Raw genomic sequence first — 22,070 nt, forward strand, 5'->3', positions numbered from 1 at the left:
TCTCCCTGGTCTCATGTGTTCAAAATTAAAAAGCAAAACAAAAACTATTAGGAAAAACATTAAGATCTTCATTATCAATAACAAACATTTAATAGCTACTTGCTAGTGCCTGAGAAATTAGAGTAAAATAATTAATTATTTTCATAATATCTCCTATAAGGATGGTTAAGATAGGCATTATTAGCAGCAAGTACCTACTGGCTCATTTGGTAAGAAGGAGGAAGAATGGCAAGGAGGGAAGGAGTAAAGAAGGGAAGGAAGGAAGGAAATAGATACCTAACAATGTAGATGAGGAGACAGGACATTCATTTTGGAAGATAGTAAGATATAGAACAGGTAACAGGGACACAGAGAGGGAGGGATAGCTGGTGGGGGGGTGAGCATGGTCTCAAAGGAAAATCAGACACAGAAAGGCTGAGAAGAGAGTTGCGACTTTCTTTTAAATGTTTTTAGTTCTTCTAGAGCATGGGTCAGTAAAACATGGCCCACGGGCCAAATCTGGTCTGCTGCCTGTTTTTGCAAATACAATTTTACTGGAACATAGGCATGCCCTTCCGTTTACTCATTTCTTATAGCTGCTTCTGTGCTACAACAGCAGAGGTGAGTAGTGGAAAGTCAAATATTTAATATCTGGGCAAAAGAAAAAGTTCTAGAACATGGATCATCCACTTTTGTCTAATCTTTTCATTACCCTTAAAAGTTCCAAATCAAAACCTTGCACACATTATTAGAGATATCTTTATATGCAATGAAGTCTTGGTATTAGCATGTGGAAAATGAAGAAAGTACTGCCATTTACAGAGTATTACTTTACTCAAGTTTACTTCTGTCTATTCAAGCATTTGCTGTGCTGCCCAATTCAAAAGTGACAAATGAAAAATTACTGATAGCTATTAGGAACCTTAAAAGAAATAAATTACTGATATTAAACTTAGTTCTGGGTACACCATGCTCACCATTTGCCCTCAGGGTAAGTTACAAAAGACATGGCTTAAAGAGTCAGTTCTATGACAAATCTTCATACCTTAGAGTGAGGACATTAACACAGCAAGTGGGGAAGTGAACACGCACTGCTGCCTAGAAATGGCACACTGCGCACAAACAACAGACTTTCATTTCCAAAAATGTCCTTTGGCACCAACCATCATCACCACACACACTTAGAAAGTGTAAGGGCGATACAATCTTAGAAAGGCCGTTCTTAGGTCTTTGATTCATAGGTTTCTCTTTGGTGTCTTGTTTCATTTGGTATCTATTTTCCAAGATTTTTCTCTTGCATATTAAATACTTTGACATTAGATAACATTTTGAGTGTATTATTATGCTCTTTGGTACAAATCAGGGAATTTTTTTTCTACCAGATATCATTACCAAAGAACAAATATTTGTAAAGGTCAGATATACTTTGTGCCGCAAAACATTAAGATTCCTCAACAATAAATTTACATTTCATTGTTTTGATGCATGAGTTACTCAGCTGTATTATGTGCCAGACACTGTGCTAGGCAGTAGGAATGGGGCCTCGACGTGAATGAAGTATGGTTTCACCCCTCAAGAGGTCTCTAGCCTTAGCTGTGCACGCATGTACATCTAAAGCAACGACATTTGAACTTCAGAACTTAGTAACTCAAACAGAAGTTTCAAATGAAAAATTTAAGTAAATTTCTGTTGCCCCAAGAGGTAAAAAAAGAGATATCCTTCCACAGATGCTGTTTCAAAGTAGTGGTTCTTAGAACTTTTCATCATGTAATGTAAAAAGGTTCCTGAAATACTGTTTCCCTTGATTCTTAATGTTAAAAAAAAAGAAAAAGAAAAAGATACATATAATTTACACTTTTTCTGTATCCTTTCCTCCTGCTTCACTGAGGACTGCTGATATGTCCAAGTCATAGATACAGAGGCAGAAGACCCTAGGGCAGTTTGAGGTCAAGCAGGAGAGAAGCACTTTTCAATTCCAGCAATGCTGTAACAAGCCCCGCTCAGGGATGAACTCTGCCGCAGTGAACTGAGGGATCGTGGGAGATGGGCACTGGACTGTGGCATCGCCAGGCTGGTTTTAGATTCAGCAGGGATGGGTGTCTAGTCCCATCTCTTCTCAAAATCTAGAGGATTCTAGACCATCACCATGTTCTCTTGCATTGGGAAAGACAAACAGGCAGATGGATCAGGAAAGACAGATGGATCAAATGAGCATGGATATCCATGAAAACATGAAAGGTTTCATACTACCAAAGAGAGGCGGTACATCTGAAATGTCAGATCAGAAAGCCGGCTGTCTCCTCTTTTCAGCGGGGTGCGGACAAACGGCACCATGATGAACAGGTTGTAGGAACATGTGCCGGTAAGACTGCAGTGGCCCTTCTGCATGAGACGTGCCTTTTTAAGCAGTATTCAAATGTTTCATAAAACAGTTTCAATTCGGCTCTAAAACTGAGCTTTAATAAAGATGATGGAGAAAAAGCTAATTTATCTCCCTTCTCATAAAGAAAACCAACAGCCGTAAACACATTGGGTAAAACTTTTTCTATGCTGTAATGTTTTTCTTCTATAGAAATAAAGCTTTGAAAATGGAAATATGAGGGACGCCGGGGGGGCTCAGTTAGTTGAGCTGACTTTGGCTCAGGTCATGATCTTAGGGTCATGGGATTGATCCCTGCATCAGGCTTCTCCCTCTCCCTCTGATCCTACCCCCACAACTCACGCACTCTCACTCACGCTCTCTTTCTGTCTCTCAAATAAATAAATAAAATCTTAAAAAAAAAAAAAGGAAATGGAAATATGAAGATAAGAGAGAAGGTGTATTCATTCAAACGGCCCCCGGCAGAGTGACCTCTTCCAGGAGCTGCTTTGGAGCGGCAGCCCCGGGAAGACTCACCGAGGTGGCCAGCCCTGCTGCCCACAGCCAGCTCTACCCCAGACCAGCAGGTGACATGCTGGTCCTTGGCCGCAGACACATAGCGAGGCCACATTCTGAATACAGAATAATCACTATCATCTGCTTGTACCTCATCCAAACCTTTTTTACGGATACCTTTAGTGCACTTATTCCTTCATCTTTTTCTTTTCATCATCTCATACGTCTTGGTGAACAACTCCCCCTTCCTCCTAACAACAGGAATTTAACACCATGCATAATTGGAACTGACATTCAGTGTTCTCAAAGGCTTTCAAATATTTTATTTTGGCAGTGAGGCAGATTTTGTTAATCCTCTCTTAACAGAGGAGGGGGAAATCTGGATATTAAGAAATACTCTTTTTTCACACGATAATTATTTTTGTCTTTTTTAACATAGAAAAACTAGGGAAATGTCCTTATTTTAGGTAAACAAATATGCATGCCTTGAGATGTGGAAAAAAACAGCAAGAGACCCTTTCAGTGTTGCTATTGTTAAACTGTAGTCACTGGAAATTAGTACAAAGCTGTATTCTGTGTTCACATATGTCCTTGTTGTTCTACACGTTTATAGTGAGTTCTACCGGCCAGGGAGCTAGACTCTCAAGAAGGAAAAATCAGTTATTCTCATTTTCTTCCCAGAAAGGAAAACTTTCCAAAGGAAACAGGTTTTCTTCTATGAATGGGGCTTTTCACAAATTGCTCATTCCTGCTGGTAATTTATTTGTACAGAATTCGGGATATTTCTGAATACAATGAAAATATATTTTTCTTTCATTCTCCAGTTGTCATTATTATTTGTGGGAGTATAAAGTTATCAAGGCCGATATAACGTAAGATTTTAAAGGAAGCGCTTAACCATCAGAGTGATACCTTAAGTAAAGCAAATAAGTTAAAAAAACATTGTTCTAGAGTTAATGTACTATTAAACTAGATATCAGAAATGACAAATACTGTGTATTGCCATCAAAGTTAAAAGTAATTTTTGAAACTGCCTCCTTATTTTAAAATTCTAGAGGCAAAATGAACTGTTAGTTTTTAAATACATATATGTAGAATTCAGAAAATCACGGATATATTCTTCCACGTTCGTTTCTTATCCTCGAATAGTTCTTTCAGTGATTCATAATTAATTCAAAGTTTCACAGATTCACTCACTCATGTATTCATTTCCCTTTCATAATTTCCACACTGTTATCTCCAGGTCAGACCTTTCCCTTGAATTCCAGCTCTAAATATCCATCTGCCTACTCAATTGCTTCACAAGTATTTTATAGGCACTTCCGATTCAACATGCACCAAAATAAACTCATCATTTCCATCCACAACTTGTCCCTACCTCCCCCCCACCAAAAAAAAAAACACAAAAAAAACCTAAAAAAGAACAAACAACCCATCCCTCTTCCTGTGTTTCCTGAGTGAATAGAGACCTGTCACCCAGTTGCACAAGCCAGAAACCCAGATGACTTGACGCTGAACTCCCTTCAAAGCTTCCCTCATCTTTATCTACTCTTCCCTCCAGTCCAGTCTCCGTACTGCAGCTAGAGTAATCTCCATAAAAGAGAAATCTGATGGTTCCTACTCAAAATCCTATAGCGGCTTCCCATTGTTCTAAAAGGCAAGACCGAACTCCTGGACCTGGCCTGCCCCCACAGGGTATCCCCGCTATCTCTCCAGTCACATCTCAAGTCAACATTTAACCCAGCCATATTTTGATTGACTTTCGTGGCCTAGGAAGGCCATTCTCCCAATTGATTGTTTGCTCTCTTTTCCACCTTAGTTACTTCTTAAATTTCAGTTCAAATGTCACTTCTTCAGAGATGCCTTCCATGGCCTTATGATAGGGCCATTTCCCGCTTTTGCATGCTTTCTGGAATGATTATCTGTTAATGTATGTCTCTTTCATTAGACTTTAAGCTCCATGAGGACAGAGAACCCCTTGTGCTTTGCTCAGCATTTTATTCCAAATGCCAACCATGTGCTTGGTACATAGAAAATGCTTAAGTAAATATTTAATGACTTCAGTTAAACATCATGGAACATTTGCCATGTGACTGCTTTTCAACACCCAGATGCTTACAAAGTAGATAAAATATTCTTTAAGAAAGTTACAGGAAGAAAGTAAAATCTTTTAAAGTTCTGCTAAATATGGCAAAACATCAGTTAGGAAATCCCTTGGGAATTAAGCTATTTTTAATACAGCTGATCATAGAAATCAATAAATTGTCCCAATATTTGTTGGGTGGCTCTTAAGCTGTGCTATTTTTTTTCTCCCTATTATGAAAGGCTTTTGGAAACTTTATTCTTCTTTCTTGTCTACTGCCTCAGTCAATATACTATTTATCAAATTATCAAGATATTTTTATATCTTTAACTTACTTTTCTCATTTTCCTTGACAGTAGGGAACATGTCTAAACAGGGCCTTTTACAAAGAAGGCTATTCGATACATGGTTTATGACTGATTTAATCTGTGGTATACAGATAGAGGGGCTTTAGAAATTATGAAGAAAACGAGAAATTTCAGGTAATTTTATAGGATATCATAAAAGCAAAAATACAGGAACTCCAATAATCTGTTTCTAGCAGGACATGTATGTAAGTATAACAATTTCACATAAAAATTGTAATTTTCCTTCCTTCACATGATATATATATATTAAGGAAAAAATACTTAAAAATTTGTAACATGGCATGATGTGATTTAAAAAAGGCTAAATTTTATATTACATACCAGTTACATTTTCATTTGGTTATAAAGGGGTTTATAGATTATTTGTTTATCATGCCATATGGTTATGTCCTGCCTTGGGTTTTAAATTGTAGCTCAAATAGCAGATACAATTATTTCAATTTTATTCCTGCACTAATTCATGTAAGTAAAGAGAAGCCTAATTTTAAAGAGGCATAATGGGAATTTTAAGAAGGAAGAGAAAAATACTGTTCACTGAGAATTAAAGTTACTTTTTACGTACTCTTGAGTTTAAATGGTAAGGAACTAAGTACCTTGGCAGTGTTCTAGCCATAACATTCACATTCTCACGTTATTTACATAATGAATGGACAGAGGGCAGGGAGGGGAGAAAGAGGCTAAATGAAATATGTGCCCACTGAGCACTCTAATACATAATAACACATCTGTTGTTTACTGCCAATTATTTCTAAGTATATGTTAAAAATTAATACTTTCTGGCATGTTATAAACTACTTCTTGCTTAAGCCGTGGTTATTGTCTGAGATAGGACAGGGTCAATATAACAAATAACTACTGTTGTTAGATGAGAACCGGGTTGAACCAGGATAGTATTCACCTCTGTGACTTTTGGAAGAGGACACTATTCTGACAAGAGCAGTGATATTTTCTCACTAAAACTGAAATAATCACATGCAAACAATTAAAAAAAAATGCCATAAGCATCCTAAAACCTATCATAATGCACAGCAGGCAAAGAATTTTGGTCTGTTTGTATAATACTTAAAGGTTTGCAAAAGGTATCATTTTTTCTTCATTAATGCATTATAAAGAAATGAATCAGAGAAAAATAAAAATGTAAAATGAACATTTTCATTTTCTTTGAAATGCTGGTGAAACAACTTGTGATTATTTTTCTAGAAAGTTCTTAGTCATCTAATGGCATTCAATCAGTACTTTGGACAGCAGATAAAAGACCGATTTCATTTTTTCATTAATTTATCCATTTATTTATTCATTCACATGTCAGATGTTTATCAAACTCCCACTATGTGAAAAGTACCCAATAAAAAATGTTCGCAGAAAATCTGCAGTATTTCTTTCCCACACAAAGCAAATCACACTGTGCAATGAAAAAAAGTTCAGCCTTAAAAGGTCGATCGAAGAATACAAAACAGTCAAGTATTTCTTTTCCATAACAAAAATATCTATTCATAAGAAATATAAATAAGTGTACCAGACCAAAAACTGTAACTATTCTCTCCAAGCCATCTTATAAATATTTAATATAATAGAGGTCATTTTATTCTATAATACATAACTTTACATTAGAAGGAAATGACCTTTTGTATACTAAACAAAATAGCAATTGACTGACATCTTCTCTTTCGTGTCACTTTAGTTCCATAGACGACATTATTTCTCCAACAATCCGGCACGATCCACTGGCATTATTAACTAGCAACATTAGTTGCAACACCAAGTTATTCAGTTCAGTAGATAATTATTTTCATTGACAAGTCAGAAGCCCAGAGACCTCTGGGGGAAAATATAACCCACTATAAATTATGATAAATTATGCATACATTTAATTTTACTTATCTCTTTAAATCAATTGGTCTGCAAAATAGGATACTATTTGCAAGATACAATTCCTAAAGATCTATAACTTATTGGGGAAACATATGATCAATTTAAATGCAAAAAACCCTGCAGATGAGATTTTGAATGCCATTCATTTCAAGGTCACTTTCTTCATTCCATTATAAGAATTCTAACACAACAGTGTGGTACAATGAAAATGCCAGAAATGGTGGTAGTCTGCCCAATCTCGGCGGTATCATCAGCCCTAGCACAGTTCTCCGCATACAGCAGACTCCCAGTAAAATCAAAGTTACACAGTGTGCTTTTATTTGGTTCCTTATAGTTTGAAGCAATAATGTTAGAATTATTAGAATTATAGAAAATAAAACATTGGAGAATGTCTTAGAGCCACCTGAATTTATGAGGAAAATACAGCAAGACCATTTTTTGAAGTCTGTGTGAGAAAAGAAGGTCATCTTTCATTCTCTCTTTCTCTGTAAGAGACTCTATCTACTGTGTTAGCAAACCCTAATGGCTTTACCTTCAGCATACACCTAGAATCTGGCCACTTCTCAGGATCTCCACCACTGCCATCCAGGTCCAAATCCCATTGTTTCTCATTTAGATTATTTCAAAAGCTCTCAAACCGGTCTGTCTTCTGCACTTGCCCTCTTAAAGTCTATTAAAAAAAAAAAATCCAACTGATCTTTCAAACCCTGGGACAGATCAAGTTAGTTCTCAAAAGCCCCCATGTCATACAGAATAAAGGCAAAGCCCTTTCAATGACTTACAAGGTCTTCATGATCTGGCCACCTAATAACTAAGCTCATTTTCTATCTCCCTTGTTGGTCTTTTTTAGACACACCTAGCTGCTCCCATCTCAGGGCCTTTATGTCCTTGCTACACCCACTGCTAGTAAGGTTCTCACTGATAATCACATGGCTCACTCCTTTATCTCCTGGGTCTTCTCTACAAAATAGTGTCCACTCCAGCCTCCCATTCCCTTTTATCCTATTTTGTTACTCAGTATATCATTTATTATCATGTACGATATTTTATATTTACTTGCTTTCCCTCAGTTTTGTAAGCTCCAGAGGGCAGGGCTTTGTTTAAGTTCACTGTTGAAGGTCTCCCCAAAATATGCTTCTTTGGCATAAGGATTATTTTCAGCTGATTATTTTTTAGAAACAGTGGATATAGAGGAAGCTTTACAACTGAGTAGAAGTTACCCTTTTGTAAGAGATATTTACAAGGGAGCTCTCCAATTATAAGACTGTCTCCCTCCCTATGTCAAGAAGAGAAGGTGGGCTCTAAATCTCTAGAAACTCTTATCAGTAGAGAAGACACTGACTTAAATCTGTGTAACAATCCCGCCCTTGTTTACTGCTTTGCCTGATAACTTCCCACAACTGGCCTCCCTCCTACCCTCTACACATCTTCTTTAATCTTTAGCTGGAGTTGGTATTTAAGGTGGTGGCTTGGGCCATCTTGGGAAGTTACTTAGTTTTCCTGGGTCTCTCCCATGTATTTACAGGAGGCATACATGCTATTTAACTTATGTTTTTCCCCTGTTAACCTTTTATTACAGGGGTGTCTCAGGCAAAAACCTAGAAGATTAGAGGGCAAATTAGTTTTCCTCTCCTATACCACCATAGCCACAGTATCTAGAGGAGTGCCCGGCCCGAACATACCCAGGACTGGGAACACAGATGAAAGAGTAATGGGAGTAAGGGGGCAAACTATGGGCTGGAGATAGAGATCAGCCGCCTAGAGATACCTAGGCTTTAACTAGAGTGAGGATGTGGCCTTGCTGACACCGTGTTTGGTACAAGAAATGTTTAGCCCAATGTTTAAAACATTAAACAAAATCACACAGCTGTACAGATACTCCCTGAATGGTGTTGTATGGTCCACACTACCATGTTAGCAAGAAAATGAGCTCTCAGATTCAACCAGGTCCAAGCCTGTTTGGACACTGTTAGAAAGTCTGGGGACCACGGTAAAATACATGGAGATACCCTGCATTTGCTCCTCCTTTATATGGCCATCTTTTCCTGAAAAGTTTCTGTACCCTTAGCAAACTAGATCAGTGAATTTAATCTTACAATGGTGTGGACATGTGTGGCCTCTTCCAGTTATGTTGTCGTCCCTTTGAAATGTTGTGGGGATATTTCACAGTGGAGAACCTTGAGATACTTCTTTTCTACTCAAGTACAGTTGCCTTCTCTAATACAAATCAGTGTGTCAGAGAGAATATCATCATCTTCATTTTATATTGGAAGAAACAGAAGCATAATAAGTAACTTCATTCATTCATCCATGCAATGATTATTTTTTTACTGATCACCAACTAGACGCTGGTAACTGTTCTCTGTATTGAGGAATGAACAAAAAAAGTCAATATCCTCATGCAACTTACATTCTAGTTGAGGGAGAGACAAAAAGCAAACCAGTATTTTATGTCTATATACACACACACCACTTTTATACATATACATATATTTATACATGTACATATATGCATATGTAGATATAAATACAATAAATGTCAGGTCATGATAAGGACTGATGAAAAATAAAGCAGGGGAAAGGTTATAGGGAATGCCATGATGGGGGTTGGGGAGAGTTCCAAAGTCACACAATTAACATGGCATAGAGCCAGGATTCAAACAGAGAGCATTCCATTGTCAAATCTGCGGTCTTAACCACTATGCTGAAGCTGCTAAGTGGCTCTGCAAATGCTAACCTTCCAGTCTATCAGAGTTAGCAGTGCAGAGACAGTCTGATTGGGACAGAAACACTTTAAAAAGGAAACCTGAGAATGAAAAGGGCTTGTCGTGGTGCTCTGTATCTAATACAGAATGAACAATATTTGAAAACAAAAATTGAGCAAATCCGCGCCCCCCCCCCGCCCTGTAATTCTCAAATTTAATAAGGTGAGTCAATGCCTGGTAAATGTCATAGGCTTGGGTTCTCTAGGCCCATATGTTGACTGTTCAGACTGTGCCTTGGAGGCCAGAGAATAGGAAGCAATTTGCAAGAAGGTTAGACTTGTTTTTATGTCATCCATGTTCTAACAGATTTCTTAGAGGCCACAATCTCCATTTCACCAAGACTAATTAGAAAAAGCTAGCTACTCCAGCATAAATTAGGCTTGACTTGAGAATGTGAAGACCACCATGTCACCTAAATCTCAACTCCACAGTTCTGAGTGTTATCTCCTGCCCGTTATTTAGACTCCGTATGAGCTAGGATTCAAGAAGACTACATGGCCCAACTGCAGGAAAGAGTCAAGCTGGTACCCCTACACCATGGAACCGCGGGGGAATGAATCATCCCAGGAAAATATGGAGATAACACTCGTAAAGGATTCTCTTATCCCTGTGATAGGCTTTCTCTAAATCAGTATTAATTAAATGGTTTTAGGTTTTGCTTCATAAGTGAAATCTCCACATGGTTGATCATACTCACAAATGAGAAGAAATTGGAAATAATATCCAACATATAGTTGAAATGTTTTGCTTAGATTCCCAGGCTTTGTCATTAACTCAATTTAGAAGTGAATCTTCCTCTTACTAGCTGTATGACACTGGACAAGTTACGTACTTTCTATTGTGGCTCAATTTCTCCTGCTATAAATGGAGATGAGTGGTACCATTCTCACTGAAACATGAGGACTAAATAAGACAGTGAATGTACTTGCCAAATAGTAAGCACTCGATGAATGCATGGTACCCTTTTGGGGATCCTGCTTCATATATGTCCCATCCTCTGAGAATCATCCCCTCACACACCGAGATAGGCTCCTGTAAATCTATGTAACAATGATCCTGCATACTCTCCTCTAACCATCTTATTGATTAAAACACCTAATATAAGCTAGGCCAATCAATTCTTTCTGCCAAGAATTTGAAGTTAGACCTCAAAGACTAATTAGTTATCTGCAGATGTTAGGTCTGGGATGTTATATTGATTTAAATGTCACTTGAGAGCCCTTTGCAAATGGGGCAGAGGAATGCAGTCTTCAGAACAAGAGGGAAATGAAGCAGTGAAAGAGAAAGAGGAAATAATGAAAGACCAAGTGAACACAGAGGAAAAGACAGAAAGAGATGCTGCCTTGGTCCCTGAACACTTCCCAGTTCCTAATTCCAATGGCTCCCAAGGCGGGCTGAGATTCCTGTGTCCTGAGTTCTATGAGAAAATTCTATTTTCTTATAATAAATGTCCTATTGCTTAAGTTAGCTTAAGCTGTTTCTGTTCTTTGTAATCAAAGAGGTCCTTAGAAAAAGTGGTAACCTAAACATTTGTATTAATTTAATGGAAAAGCTCACGTTTTGACATTCTGAACCAGGAATGTATTTATTGTAATTAACTGATTGAAAGTGAGAAATAATAGAGAAGAGGTATAGGCCAACTTCCCCCCATCATTTCTATGTAACATAGCTCAAAGCTAGCCCTAACCAAACCATCAAATAGCTTTAATGTGCAGCTATTCCCTTCTCTCCCACCCTTCTCATTCTCAAGGAGTGTTTACTGGAGGGCCCTAAATTCCCGAGCAGTGTCTTACATATGCTGTGTCTTTCCTACCAGTAACCATAAATCAAAACTTATCTGTCCTTTGACCCTTTCTCCCAAATCCCTCATTTTTGTTTTCTAAGAAGGCAGCTAGATACTCCAGTACATTAACAGAAGCCAACATGTTAATTGATTGTAGTATAAGAGAAGGCCTTTTTTTTCATTCCTGGAAACATGCATGTGACTTTAGGGAAAAAAATCCCTTAATTAAAATGAGTGAAACTAGTGATGGGAAATTCTGAAACTGAATAAAGTAGCAGGATAATTTTTAGAAAGGTGCTTTTGTGATATCTTTTGTATGATAATCACACTGCATATGCAAATACCAAACTGCAGTAGAAAAAGAAAAAAGGTTAGAGAAGGACTGCATATTTTTGACATATTTGAAATTATTGAGCACTCCTTTCTGTACTGTAGCAGAATTGGTTTAGAGGCTAAAAATAAAAGTACAGCTCAATATATTCAAAATTGTAATCAAATGTTGGAACAAGAAAATCAGTCATAAATGCTTAGTCAACTAACCGAGATTATCACATTTCTATGCTAATCCTGTGTTTTTAATTAACGGATAAAGCAGAAGGGGGGTATCTAAACAATAGTGTGTGAAAAAATACAAAAATAAATTTTCAAGTTCTAATTAAATGGAGAGGCAGTTAACAAAATACTGCTTCATTCCAGCAACTCTTTATCAAAAACAACAAAAAACACCTAGGTATATCTTTCTAAAATTACATTTCACAGGCTTCCACAACCTCTTCTCACTCATGAACATAAAGAGTCCAGATGTTAAATATAAGCTGAGCCATCACACCGAATACCACCTGGCCTTCTTCCCCGAATCTCCTAATTGGTCAGAAGATGCATTTCTTACGGAAGGCAGCTGAGTCCAGGGCAGTGATTCAGAGTATGAGATCGAGAACCAGAGTGCCAGGATCCGTATCTAGGAGCTGCTACTTTCTTTTCATATCATCTTGGGCAGGATAATCAACCTCCCTTCCATAAGTTTCCGCATGTATAAAATGGGCCTAACAATAATACCTACTGTTGTGTTCAGGATTTATTCATTCACCAGTCAGTGCTTGGCACTGTGCCAGGTTTTTGGAATCCAACAGTGAACAATACGGGTAAAAATCACTGCCCTCATGAAGCTTACATTCTCAGATATTGCGTCTAAAGCACATAATTAGCACAATGCCTAGTCCTCACGAACTCATGAAGGGCAGCTGTTGGGATTACAAACACTTGAATGAGATGGAGTAAAACACCCGCATTCAAATGACTGGGAATGCGTTGGGAGGAAGTCAGCACATCTAAGATCTATGGAGCAGTGGCTCTGCCACTGTTTAGATAACCTTCATGTAATCTCTGGGCCACAATTACTTAACCTGTAAATTGATCTTAAATTGTATCTGTAAATTGCCTTTTACTGAATAAATGGCAATTCATGAGAGACATAAAAGGTGAAGTTCTAAAAACAAAGGAAATATTTCACTTTGCCTATTTTAGCTTTATCTTACCATTTACATGATATGAAGATGCATTAAGCACAAGAATACATTTTTAGTACACTGAAAGCATAGGGAGAGCTCTAATGCTAGGTTATCAGCTGTAGCTATAAAAATGTAGAGGAAAACCTTCAAGAATCACTGGAAAAAAGTAGATGATCAATATCATACCCAAATCTTTAGTTTCATAAAGTATGAAATCACAAAAAAATTAAAATGAGACAGAAGCAGCATCTTACATTTATCTTAAAAAGTACATATTCCTTAGCCTAGTCAGAAGTCACTGGGTCGAACAATGTCTTTCTAGAACGTACTTAAGTGAAATGTAATATTGTTTCTTTTGGGACAATCTTAGCTTTCCTAAATTAGTTTTTCTAATGAAATTTAAAAACAAAATCAGTCCCATTCCTACTCCTTTTCATAACATTATTCATTTTTCAGGGTTTTGTAAATTTTGTTCAAATTACTTTTCTTTTCCGGTTAAAAACCATAGCATTTTAACTTTCTTAAAATCATCCCACTGTATAGCTAGATACTCCTGCAGTTTAGCCAAATTAAATGGCATACATGGCCCCTGGTGAGAATGACCCTGTTTACCTGCTCCGTCCTTTGGACTTCCCGTTCTGATAATATTGAACTCTATAGTTTCATGACTAAGTGCTGCTCTCTCATGAAAAACATTGTTAAGTTTGCTTTCAACCTTCCTTCAGCTGGAATATTCTTTCCCCTGCTATTCAGCAACACACCCATCTACCAAGTCTCTCTCAAACAGTATCTTCTGCAATTATGGACTGCTCTCACCATAGCCCTGATTACTCCCACCATAACCCACACACTAAAAGGTCATATTAGACCCTCTTAATATCACTCTTGTGGCATCTTGCACATATTATCACTAAATTGATTATCTCTTTGCATAATCATTAATTTGTGTTACATCTACCCGATGGCAGGGACAACGATATTCTTGTTGACATCAGCCTGGCACAGAGTAGGCAACTGTTCACATTTGTGAAGCACTGGAAATATCTTCGTTCTCAATGGATAAACAAAATCCTTATTAAACAATAAATCTCATCTAATGGGCTTCAATTTGTAGAGTTATTAGCCTTACTCCATAACAACAAAACTTCTCTGTGGTAAAGCGACCAAAAACAAAGAGAAATCAGTCCAAGATTTAAAATTAGAACATAAAATCATTTCCTACAAGCATCTCTCCAAAAACACCTTTTCTGGTTTTAACACAGAATATCATGAAATTAAGAAATGCTTCCAAAACTCCCCATAGGTTGGTCTTTAACACAAACACATACCAATCAAAAGCTTATCCTTTCTTTACTTTCCACAGACACCAAAGAACAGGGCAGAAAGCCAACTTCTAGAAATAAACCCAAATAAAAATAAATCTTGCAGTAAGATTCATCAGCAATAAAACCATAAACGCCATTCCCACTTATATCTAGTATAATGTCAAGCTTCAATCCACTTAACATCAAAATTAATCAGGTTTAATGCTTCTTCTAGAGTGACATCTAACAATCTAGTAACATACCATTGTAAGTACACACACAGCCCAAAGTTTATCGGTATACTTCAAGTCTTCACATAAAGCACAATTTGGAAAGAAAATCTCACATTGGTCTATAGCATAATTATAAAGAAAATGCAGTTGATTACAACTAAACACAAAATATCCAGCAATTCACTAGCTATAAAGAGAAATAGTTTCAATTAGAAACTTAAAGTATCAAGAGAACCCTTCTGGACGTTAAGTGGAAATTACAACAAGAACATTTTTCAAAAGCAGGCCATTTCTTTATGCAATTACTTCTTTCTATTTTGTGGCTGTCATGCTTGTTTATCTATAACGAAACATTGCTCTGCTCTTCTCACAGTGATCAAAACAATAAAACAAAGCTAAAGAAAGAAAGTGTGTCCCCCCAAACTGAAGATACTATTTTGAGGAGACACAATTAGAAATATTTTCAAGTATTGAATTCCAGGGACTTCTAATCACTGAACAGGATAATACATATAAGTTCATATAAAATTTAAAGCACATTAAAAATTTTTGCTTTGATGTGTGGGACAAAGACTTCATAATTCATAGACATGCATATATTTTTAGTAATACTTGGGGATGTCAAGAATAGGGCTGGGTGCCTTTCTTCACTACCTGAAGACTGAAACTTTCGATCATGTTCAGATTAATCAATTTTTAAAATACCTCACTAGAAATTTTTCTAATGAGGAAAAATGCTTTTCACTGTAGTGAATACTATATTTTTATATTTATATATTTGGTATTTCTTAGGAGAAAAAACATACAAAATGACTTGAGTGCATCTTTTAACTATAAATCAATTGAAATCCATTGCAATTACTATTACTACCCCAGGAATAGTTTCATAGGATGAAACATAAGAATAGGGTTCTACAGTACGACTCACTTCTATAAAAAATTCAACACAAAAAATATTTTCTCAACATAGTGTCACATATTGGTGAGGTACTGAAATGCAAAGGAAAAGAAAATGAACTCATCCAAGAGCACTTAAGTAAATTTCAAGAGTAACGAAAGACCACTGGCTAGAGGTATCATAAAATTCACCCACTAATCAGGATCAACAGGGAAAATTAGAATAGCAGATAGTTTAGAAGAAATCAGTGGAAGTGTTGGTCGGAAAACATTACACTGTTGCTATATATAGCTAATAAGGAAAATCATATAAAAAAGAAAAGGATTTATTAAAATAAAGACAAAAAATATTCTATGCCACGATGATAAATTTGGGGCTTGCGTATTAATGCTTATCAGTGCCCTAACAGATGTGACTATCGATCAATGGACTCTTTGTTGCTGATCCTGGAATCCTTCTCAATACACAAGACAGAAAGCCACTACCAATCACTGAAAATTGGCACTGAAATCTATTTGTCAAACCTGTTCTCAGTGATATTGTTTAAGATATTCTATCAGGAACCTTTCCCACAGGCAAACAGTACAGGTACAACTTTCTAGGATAGGTGCTCAAGCAGGGGTTGACATTCAAAAATTTGTGAATGCATAACAATTCTTAACAAGGAGAGTGGAAACATAACATTAGAGCAGATAATGTTATGATTTGGTGAGTGGAATAAATTTTTTAAAAGCTGTCATCTACAACTTAGAATGGTTTCAATTCTGATGATACAGTCCTTAAAAAAATAGTCATCTATTTGCAAGAAAAGCAAACACTACAAAAGTAGCAAGAAACTGAAACAATTCCTTCAACCACAACGCAACAGAAATTAGAGATTGCTACTGATCACTGACAATTAAGTAGTTTCAATAATGTTTATTCACTGTAATTTAAAGCTATAGTTTAATGGTTTGAAAAAAAAAAAATCTGAGACACAACGAATAACTGAAGTAGAGAATTTGATGCCTGAAGTAGCTTTAACGCCTGAGCAGCCAAAGTTATAGATGTCCCCTAAGTGACAACAAAACCCTTCGTTGTCACTTCTAACAAAAACTGTTTTCTTCTTCTAATGAAATTAATGATAATGCAATTCTTGTCCAAAATCAAATACTTTTAAAAAATCTTTAAAAATTGGAGAAAGACAATTATCAGTTATCATATGGTTTTACTCATATGAAGAATAGAAGAAACAGTGAAGAGAACCATCAGGGAAAGGAGGGAAAACTGAATGGGAAGAAATCAGAGAAAGAAACAAGGCATAAGAGACTCTTAACTATGGGAAACAAACTGAGGGTTGCCGAAGGGGAGGTGGATGGGGGGATGGGATAACTGGGTGATGGGCATTAAAGAGGGCATGTGAAATGATGTTACACCCAACTGATGAATTGTTGAACATTACATCTGAAACTAATGATGTACTATGCATTGGCTAATTGAATTTAAATTAAAAAAAAAAAACAAAACCCTGAATTATAAAAATAAATAAATAAATAAATAAATAAAAGTATCTATTATAATGTGATTTGATCTCTAGTCATAGAAAGTAAAACAAAAATACAAGGACAGTGGTTAAGTATTAGTTGTCTTAATTTCCAGAAATACAATATCTTTACTGAAATGTACTTTAAAATATATGTGATCATTGAGTTATATTGGAAACAAAAGCTGTAATTTCAGTTTTAGAATAAAACTGAATATGTGGCAAAATTTTTTGGAAAAATTAAGTAATCAATTTGATAAAGTAGGCAGTTAGCCAGACATGAGCAGGTAGCAGGTGTTTTCTGACTTTTAAGAAGGGCGGAAACCAAGTTTCAAACAGCCAGGAAAAACTCCGGGGGCACACACATGTAGTCTTCCCTAAAACTGCTGCCTTACAATAACCTATAGCTTCATGAGAACACATTTATATTGTGGTCTTGACCCCACATTCCCCTTGCAGGAGGACGGCTCTACGAAAGCTCTGATAAGGCCGCATAGGGCCAAAAACTGCCCCTCCCTATTGTAGGAGGAGACCTTTGAGGATTGGAGGCAACCCTAGTCAGAGAGCAGCCTAGCTATGACCCATAACCCTTGCAAGCATAAAAAAGAAAGACCACCCTGCCCCTGGTGCAGCTGCCATCCCTGGGTCTGCCGCTAGTCCACCTTGAGAGCGTACTTTTGCTTTCATTGCTATCAAACTCTTGTTTACTTCAGAGTTTGGCTCTAAATTCTTTCTTGGCCCAACTCAAAAACAGAGGCAGGGGGTGAGGCAGATGGGACACGCCACTGACACACTAAGATCAAACAATATACATTTCAGGTGAAGGTACTTTTGTTCTGCTATGTAAGTATACATTATACAATTTTACCAGAATGTTAAATCAAAGCCTGCTTAATGAAACACATCAGAGAAAAACATACATCAATACCTGAACCAATTTAGATAAAGTCCATAATAGTTCAATCTGACAATGAACTCTGTTCCATGTTAAATAGTATTACGTGCTATTTCCAGTGAATAAAAACTGTATCAATGGCCCCAAGTCATTTTGCTTACATACACTGAGCCATATTTAGGATCTCACATGCATTCGGCAAGACATCTTAAGCTGTACTGACATTTAGCAGGAAAGAACATTTTCAGCTACAAGCAATGAAAACCACAATCTATAAAAGCATTACAACCAAGTCACTGCTCTTAACGTAATTAGACAAAGTTTTCTAAAATCTCCCTTGAAATAACTAGTATGCTAATATCTTCTACCCTTGGCCAATTCACTGTCATGAACTGTTGTTTTACTATTATGTTCTTCCATGACTTTACAAGTAATTTCTTTGCAAAATGAGAACAGGGAGCAGATGAAACAATCCTATTTGGCTATAAGATTGTAGCTGATTATGTGACTAACTTGTGGTACATCTTATCAGTAGGTCCTTCATGATTATAATACAATAGATTTTAATCAGGGAGTAGCTCATTGTCTTATGAGGCGTACTTACCTCAGGTAAGAAGGAAAACAAGTGTTTCTGTAAACTGTTATATGAACAACTATCCAAGAAGGCTTTCCCACAAAACATGAAAACCAACAAGAAAATATGTAAGTTTTGTGAAAGAACTTCATTGCTGTATTGCAGCAAATATGTCACTTTTCTAGCATTCTACTGATAAAACCAGAAAATGTTTAAAAAATGTTCTTACCTGTGTATACAGTTTTTACTCTCGAGATAGGACATACCAGAAGCAGCATCTAATGAAAATTTCACTAATTGTTTGAGTTTTATTTCATCCTTCTTCTTTCTCAGAAAGGACAGGAAATCACCTCCTACGAGAATTGACAGACAACAGTGAGCTATAATCATGCTGTACTGACTGCTAGAGATACCTGACAACACCCAAGGAATTAGCATTCAGCCATGCTTTCTGCCATTTTGTTCGAGGTGAGGATAAAACAAAAGATGAAAAGAACACAGCTATTAGAAAACAGATACCATAAACTTACCCAGATTCAGTTTAAGTACTTTGTTTCACGCTGTACATTATCCAACACGTAATAATATTAAAACAAAATCATACAATTCCTCTGTTGCAATTTCTCACTGATTTGCCGGGCTAAAATTTTCTGCCAAATTTTATTTTCTCTAATACCAAATAAAAGATTATAACTATAAAGAGTTTAAAATGTAAATGATATCAAATTAATTATCTGATTCAGTGACTACTTATGATAATTAAATCACTGATGGTAGAGGGGGTGGGGGAAAGGGGGAAGAGCTATGGTTTTGATAAGATTTAATTGCTGAGCCAAATTGCATTTTGTGCATCAAATGGACTTCAGTGATGTCTTAGAGCAACTCTTTAAACCAGTCATGGTCCAAAAGAAATAGAACATACAGTAACTGTAAATTATCTGGTAGTCACATTTGGAAAAGTAACAACAAAAAGCTAAAATTCATTTTAATAATATATTTTTTCTTTAGCCCAATATATACAAAATATATTATATCAATATGTATTATTACAAAATTATAGTGGAAATATTTTACATTTTATCATCCTAAGTCTTTAAAATACATTGTTTATTTTACATTTTGTGAGACATCTCATATATTTCATCTGTATTTAGATTTCATAAAATGTATGGTTGAAACAGAAGCTTCATATACCTATGTTGTTTCAAACATGTTTAAAATTTTCTAGTAACTCAATTTTAAATTGAGTACTAGCCACATTTCCAAAGCTGAAGAGCCATCTATCACCAGTCACAACCATATTAAAATGGTGTCGACCTTCAACTGTGCATTCATTCTTCACATCGCGTTAAAGGCTATCTGAAGGCTTGATTATTCTTCCTTGATAGTGTAGAGTGTAATTGCATTTTTTTAAAAAAAGTTAAATATATTAGAATGAATGTTCTCTCAAAACAATCATTCCCACTTTCTCTTTCTATTAGGCCCTCAGATTCTAAACCAGAATTTTGCAAGAGGGATTAGCATTTAATTGCTATTTCCTGAATTCTGTAATCCTCGTCACCAGGGACCCAGGCTTCCCTAAATAGAACAACTCTAGAGGTGAAGACTTAATGGCTCTTTAATGAGAGTACCTGGAAAATAAACACTTGCCTAACTCTACTTCTAATGTTGTCCTTGTCTTACTTCTTCTCTTATTCACAAATCAAGTGTTAGGCAAATTTGGTGGGCCATTTACAGAATCAACAGCTATATGCTTAAAAATAATCTTAATGGTGTCAGATAATTTCTTTTTTCTGTTCTTTTAAAGAGAATATCAAATGTATTCAATTACTAGGAAGATTACTGAAACAGTCTCCATCAAGCTTAACTAAATTTTCTGAACAAAACACACAAAAGCAACAGTAAACAGCAAAATTAACCACTGATTTCTCTACTTCAATAGGTATACCAATTAAGTGGACCTGAAATCAATATTTAGTTGAAGTTATTACTTGGACCAATATTCATATATATTAATTCTCTTCTTAGATATATGTTGGCCTATTTTAGAAAAAGTGCAGACTTCTGGTCTTGAAACCACATAGCATTTTGTTTAAGCTTTGGAATAGCTTTCACATGAAAAGAGCTTTTCTGGAATTTGATTTAAAGCAGCCTATGACAACCTCAGTGTTCTGTGAAATCCTAATATTTCTTTCCGGAGTTAGCTCATATTCAGCACTTTTCCATCTGCCTCCTGTTCCTTTTTAGATTTACTCCTTTGGTGAATCCTCCTTTACCCTTTAACCCCTGATCCAAATGGTAAACCCGAGAAGAGAATCGTGCCTCCGCTGCTCAATATTATAATTTCAGAGGCTACCACACCATGCCCAGCATGTAATAATACCTCCATAAACATCTCTTGAATGAGTGAGTAAACAATGTGCACATATCTCTTCTTGCAGCTTCTAAGCTCTCCATGAAGAATCATTTTTTGTTAATTTTAACATTTTTTCTCTAGTTCCTCTCCAATGGTGAGAACTATGCTTTTCAAGTACTTGTTAAATGTTAAAATAGTATTGAGAAAAAGATATTACATTTCTTATCAATGGCACCGGATGGATGCTATAAGATTCTTTACATTCTATCAATAAAACTTGGTGCATTTAAGATTGAGCTCATTGTGATAGATGCTTCTGTAACACTAATGCCTTAAAAACTGCATCTTTTAAAAAAATGATTTGCAAAGAAGCAATCCCTGGTAGATAAAACTGTAAAATAACAAGTGCATAATATAATAAGGAAAAAAAACCACTTAAATAGCATTACAAATTGCCTGAAAAGTGACGCCAAGTCAATAAAGGTAAAGTACTACAAAGCAGAATGACATACAGCTATTGCCAAATACTGAGACACAGCCAAAGGTACAGACGGAGGATTGTCTGATTGCCTCTTACTGAATCCAACAATATTTCTGCCTTAGAGAAACTTCTTGCTTAAAATCATTAAATTATAAAGTAAATTTTAAATTTATTTCCAACTTATAGTTATTCAAGACACAGACAGAATGATTTTAAGTAACAGAGGAAAGCTGCACCATTCCACAGCCCTAGTCAGCTTCTTGGAGAACAGTGCAGAGAAGAAGCAAAGCCTTCAGTAAAGTTAAATAATTGTGATTCAGTACTGAAAGCCTGAGCCTTGGGCAAGTGTAAGCAGTAAGAACCCTGAGCAAGAAGGAAACTCCCCAAGGGACAGAGTGTGAGACTAGAGGTAGGTTCCCCGGGAAATGATTCAGACTGGGCCAGAAATGTTCCTCTAGGCACAATACTTGATTATTACCATTAAGTGAAGAACAACTGGAGAGTGACATCAGATGACAGAGTTTTTAGTATTCACTGTCCTTTACTATAGAGGATAGTGTCTGTTCCTTTGAAC

General features: G+C 36.3%; 1 protein-coding gene across 7 annotated transcripts in view; it reads right to left on the bottom strand.

The window, feature by feature from the left end:
* FER (FER tyrosine kinase) overlaps nucleotides 1-22,070 on the bottom strand; it is a 424,607-nt gene that overhangs the window by 84,037 nt on the left and 318,500 nt on the right. For all 7 annotated transcript variants that reach the window (XM_040621988.1, XM_040621989.1, XM_040621985.1 and 4 more), the window contains one exon: nucleotides 18,889-19,012. In XM_040621988.1, coding sequence (XP_040477922.1) covers nucleotides 18,889-19,012 — 124 coding nt within the window. The remainder of the gene's footprint in view (nucleotides 1-18,888; nucleotides 19,013-22,070) is intronic.

Source organism: Ursus maritimus, unplaced genomic scaffold (genome assembly GCF_017311325.1).
Source record: "Ursus maritimus isolate PB19 unplaced genomic scaffold, ASM1731132v1 scaffold_5, whole genome shotgun sequence".
Lineage (NCBI taxonomy): Eukaryota > Metazoa > Chordata > Mammalia > Carnivora > Ursidae > Ursus > Ursus maritimus.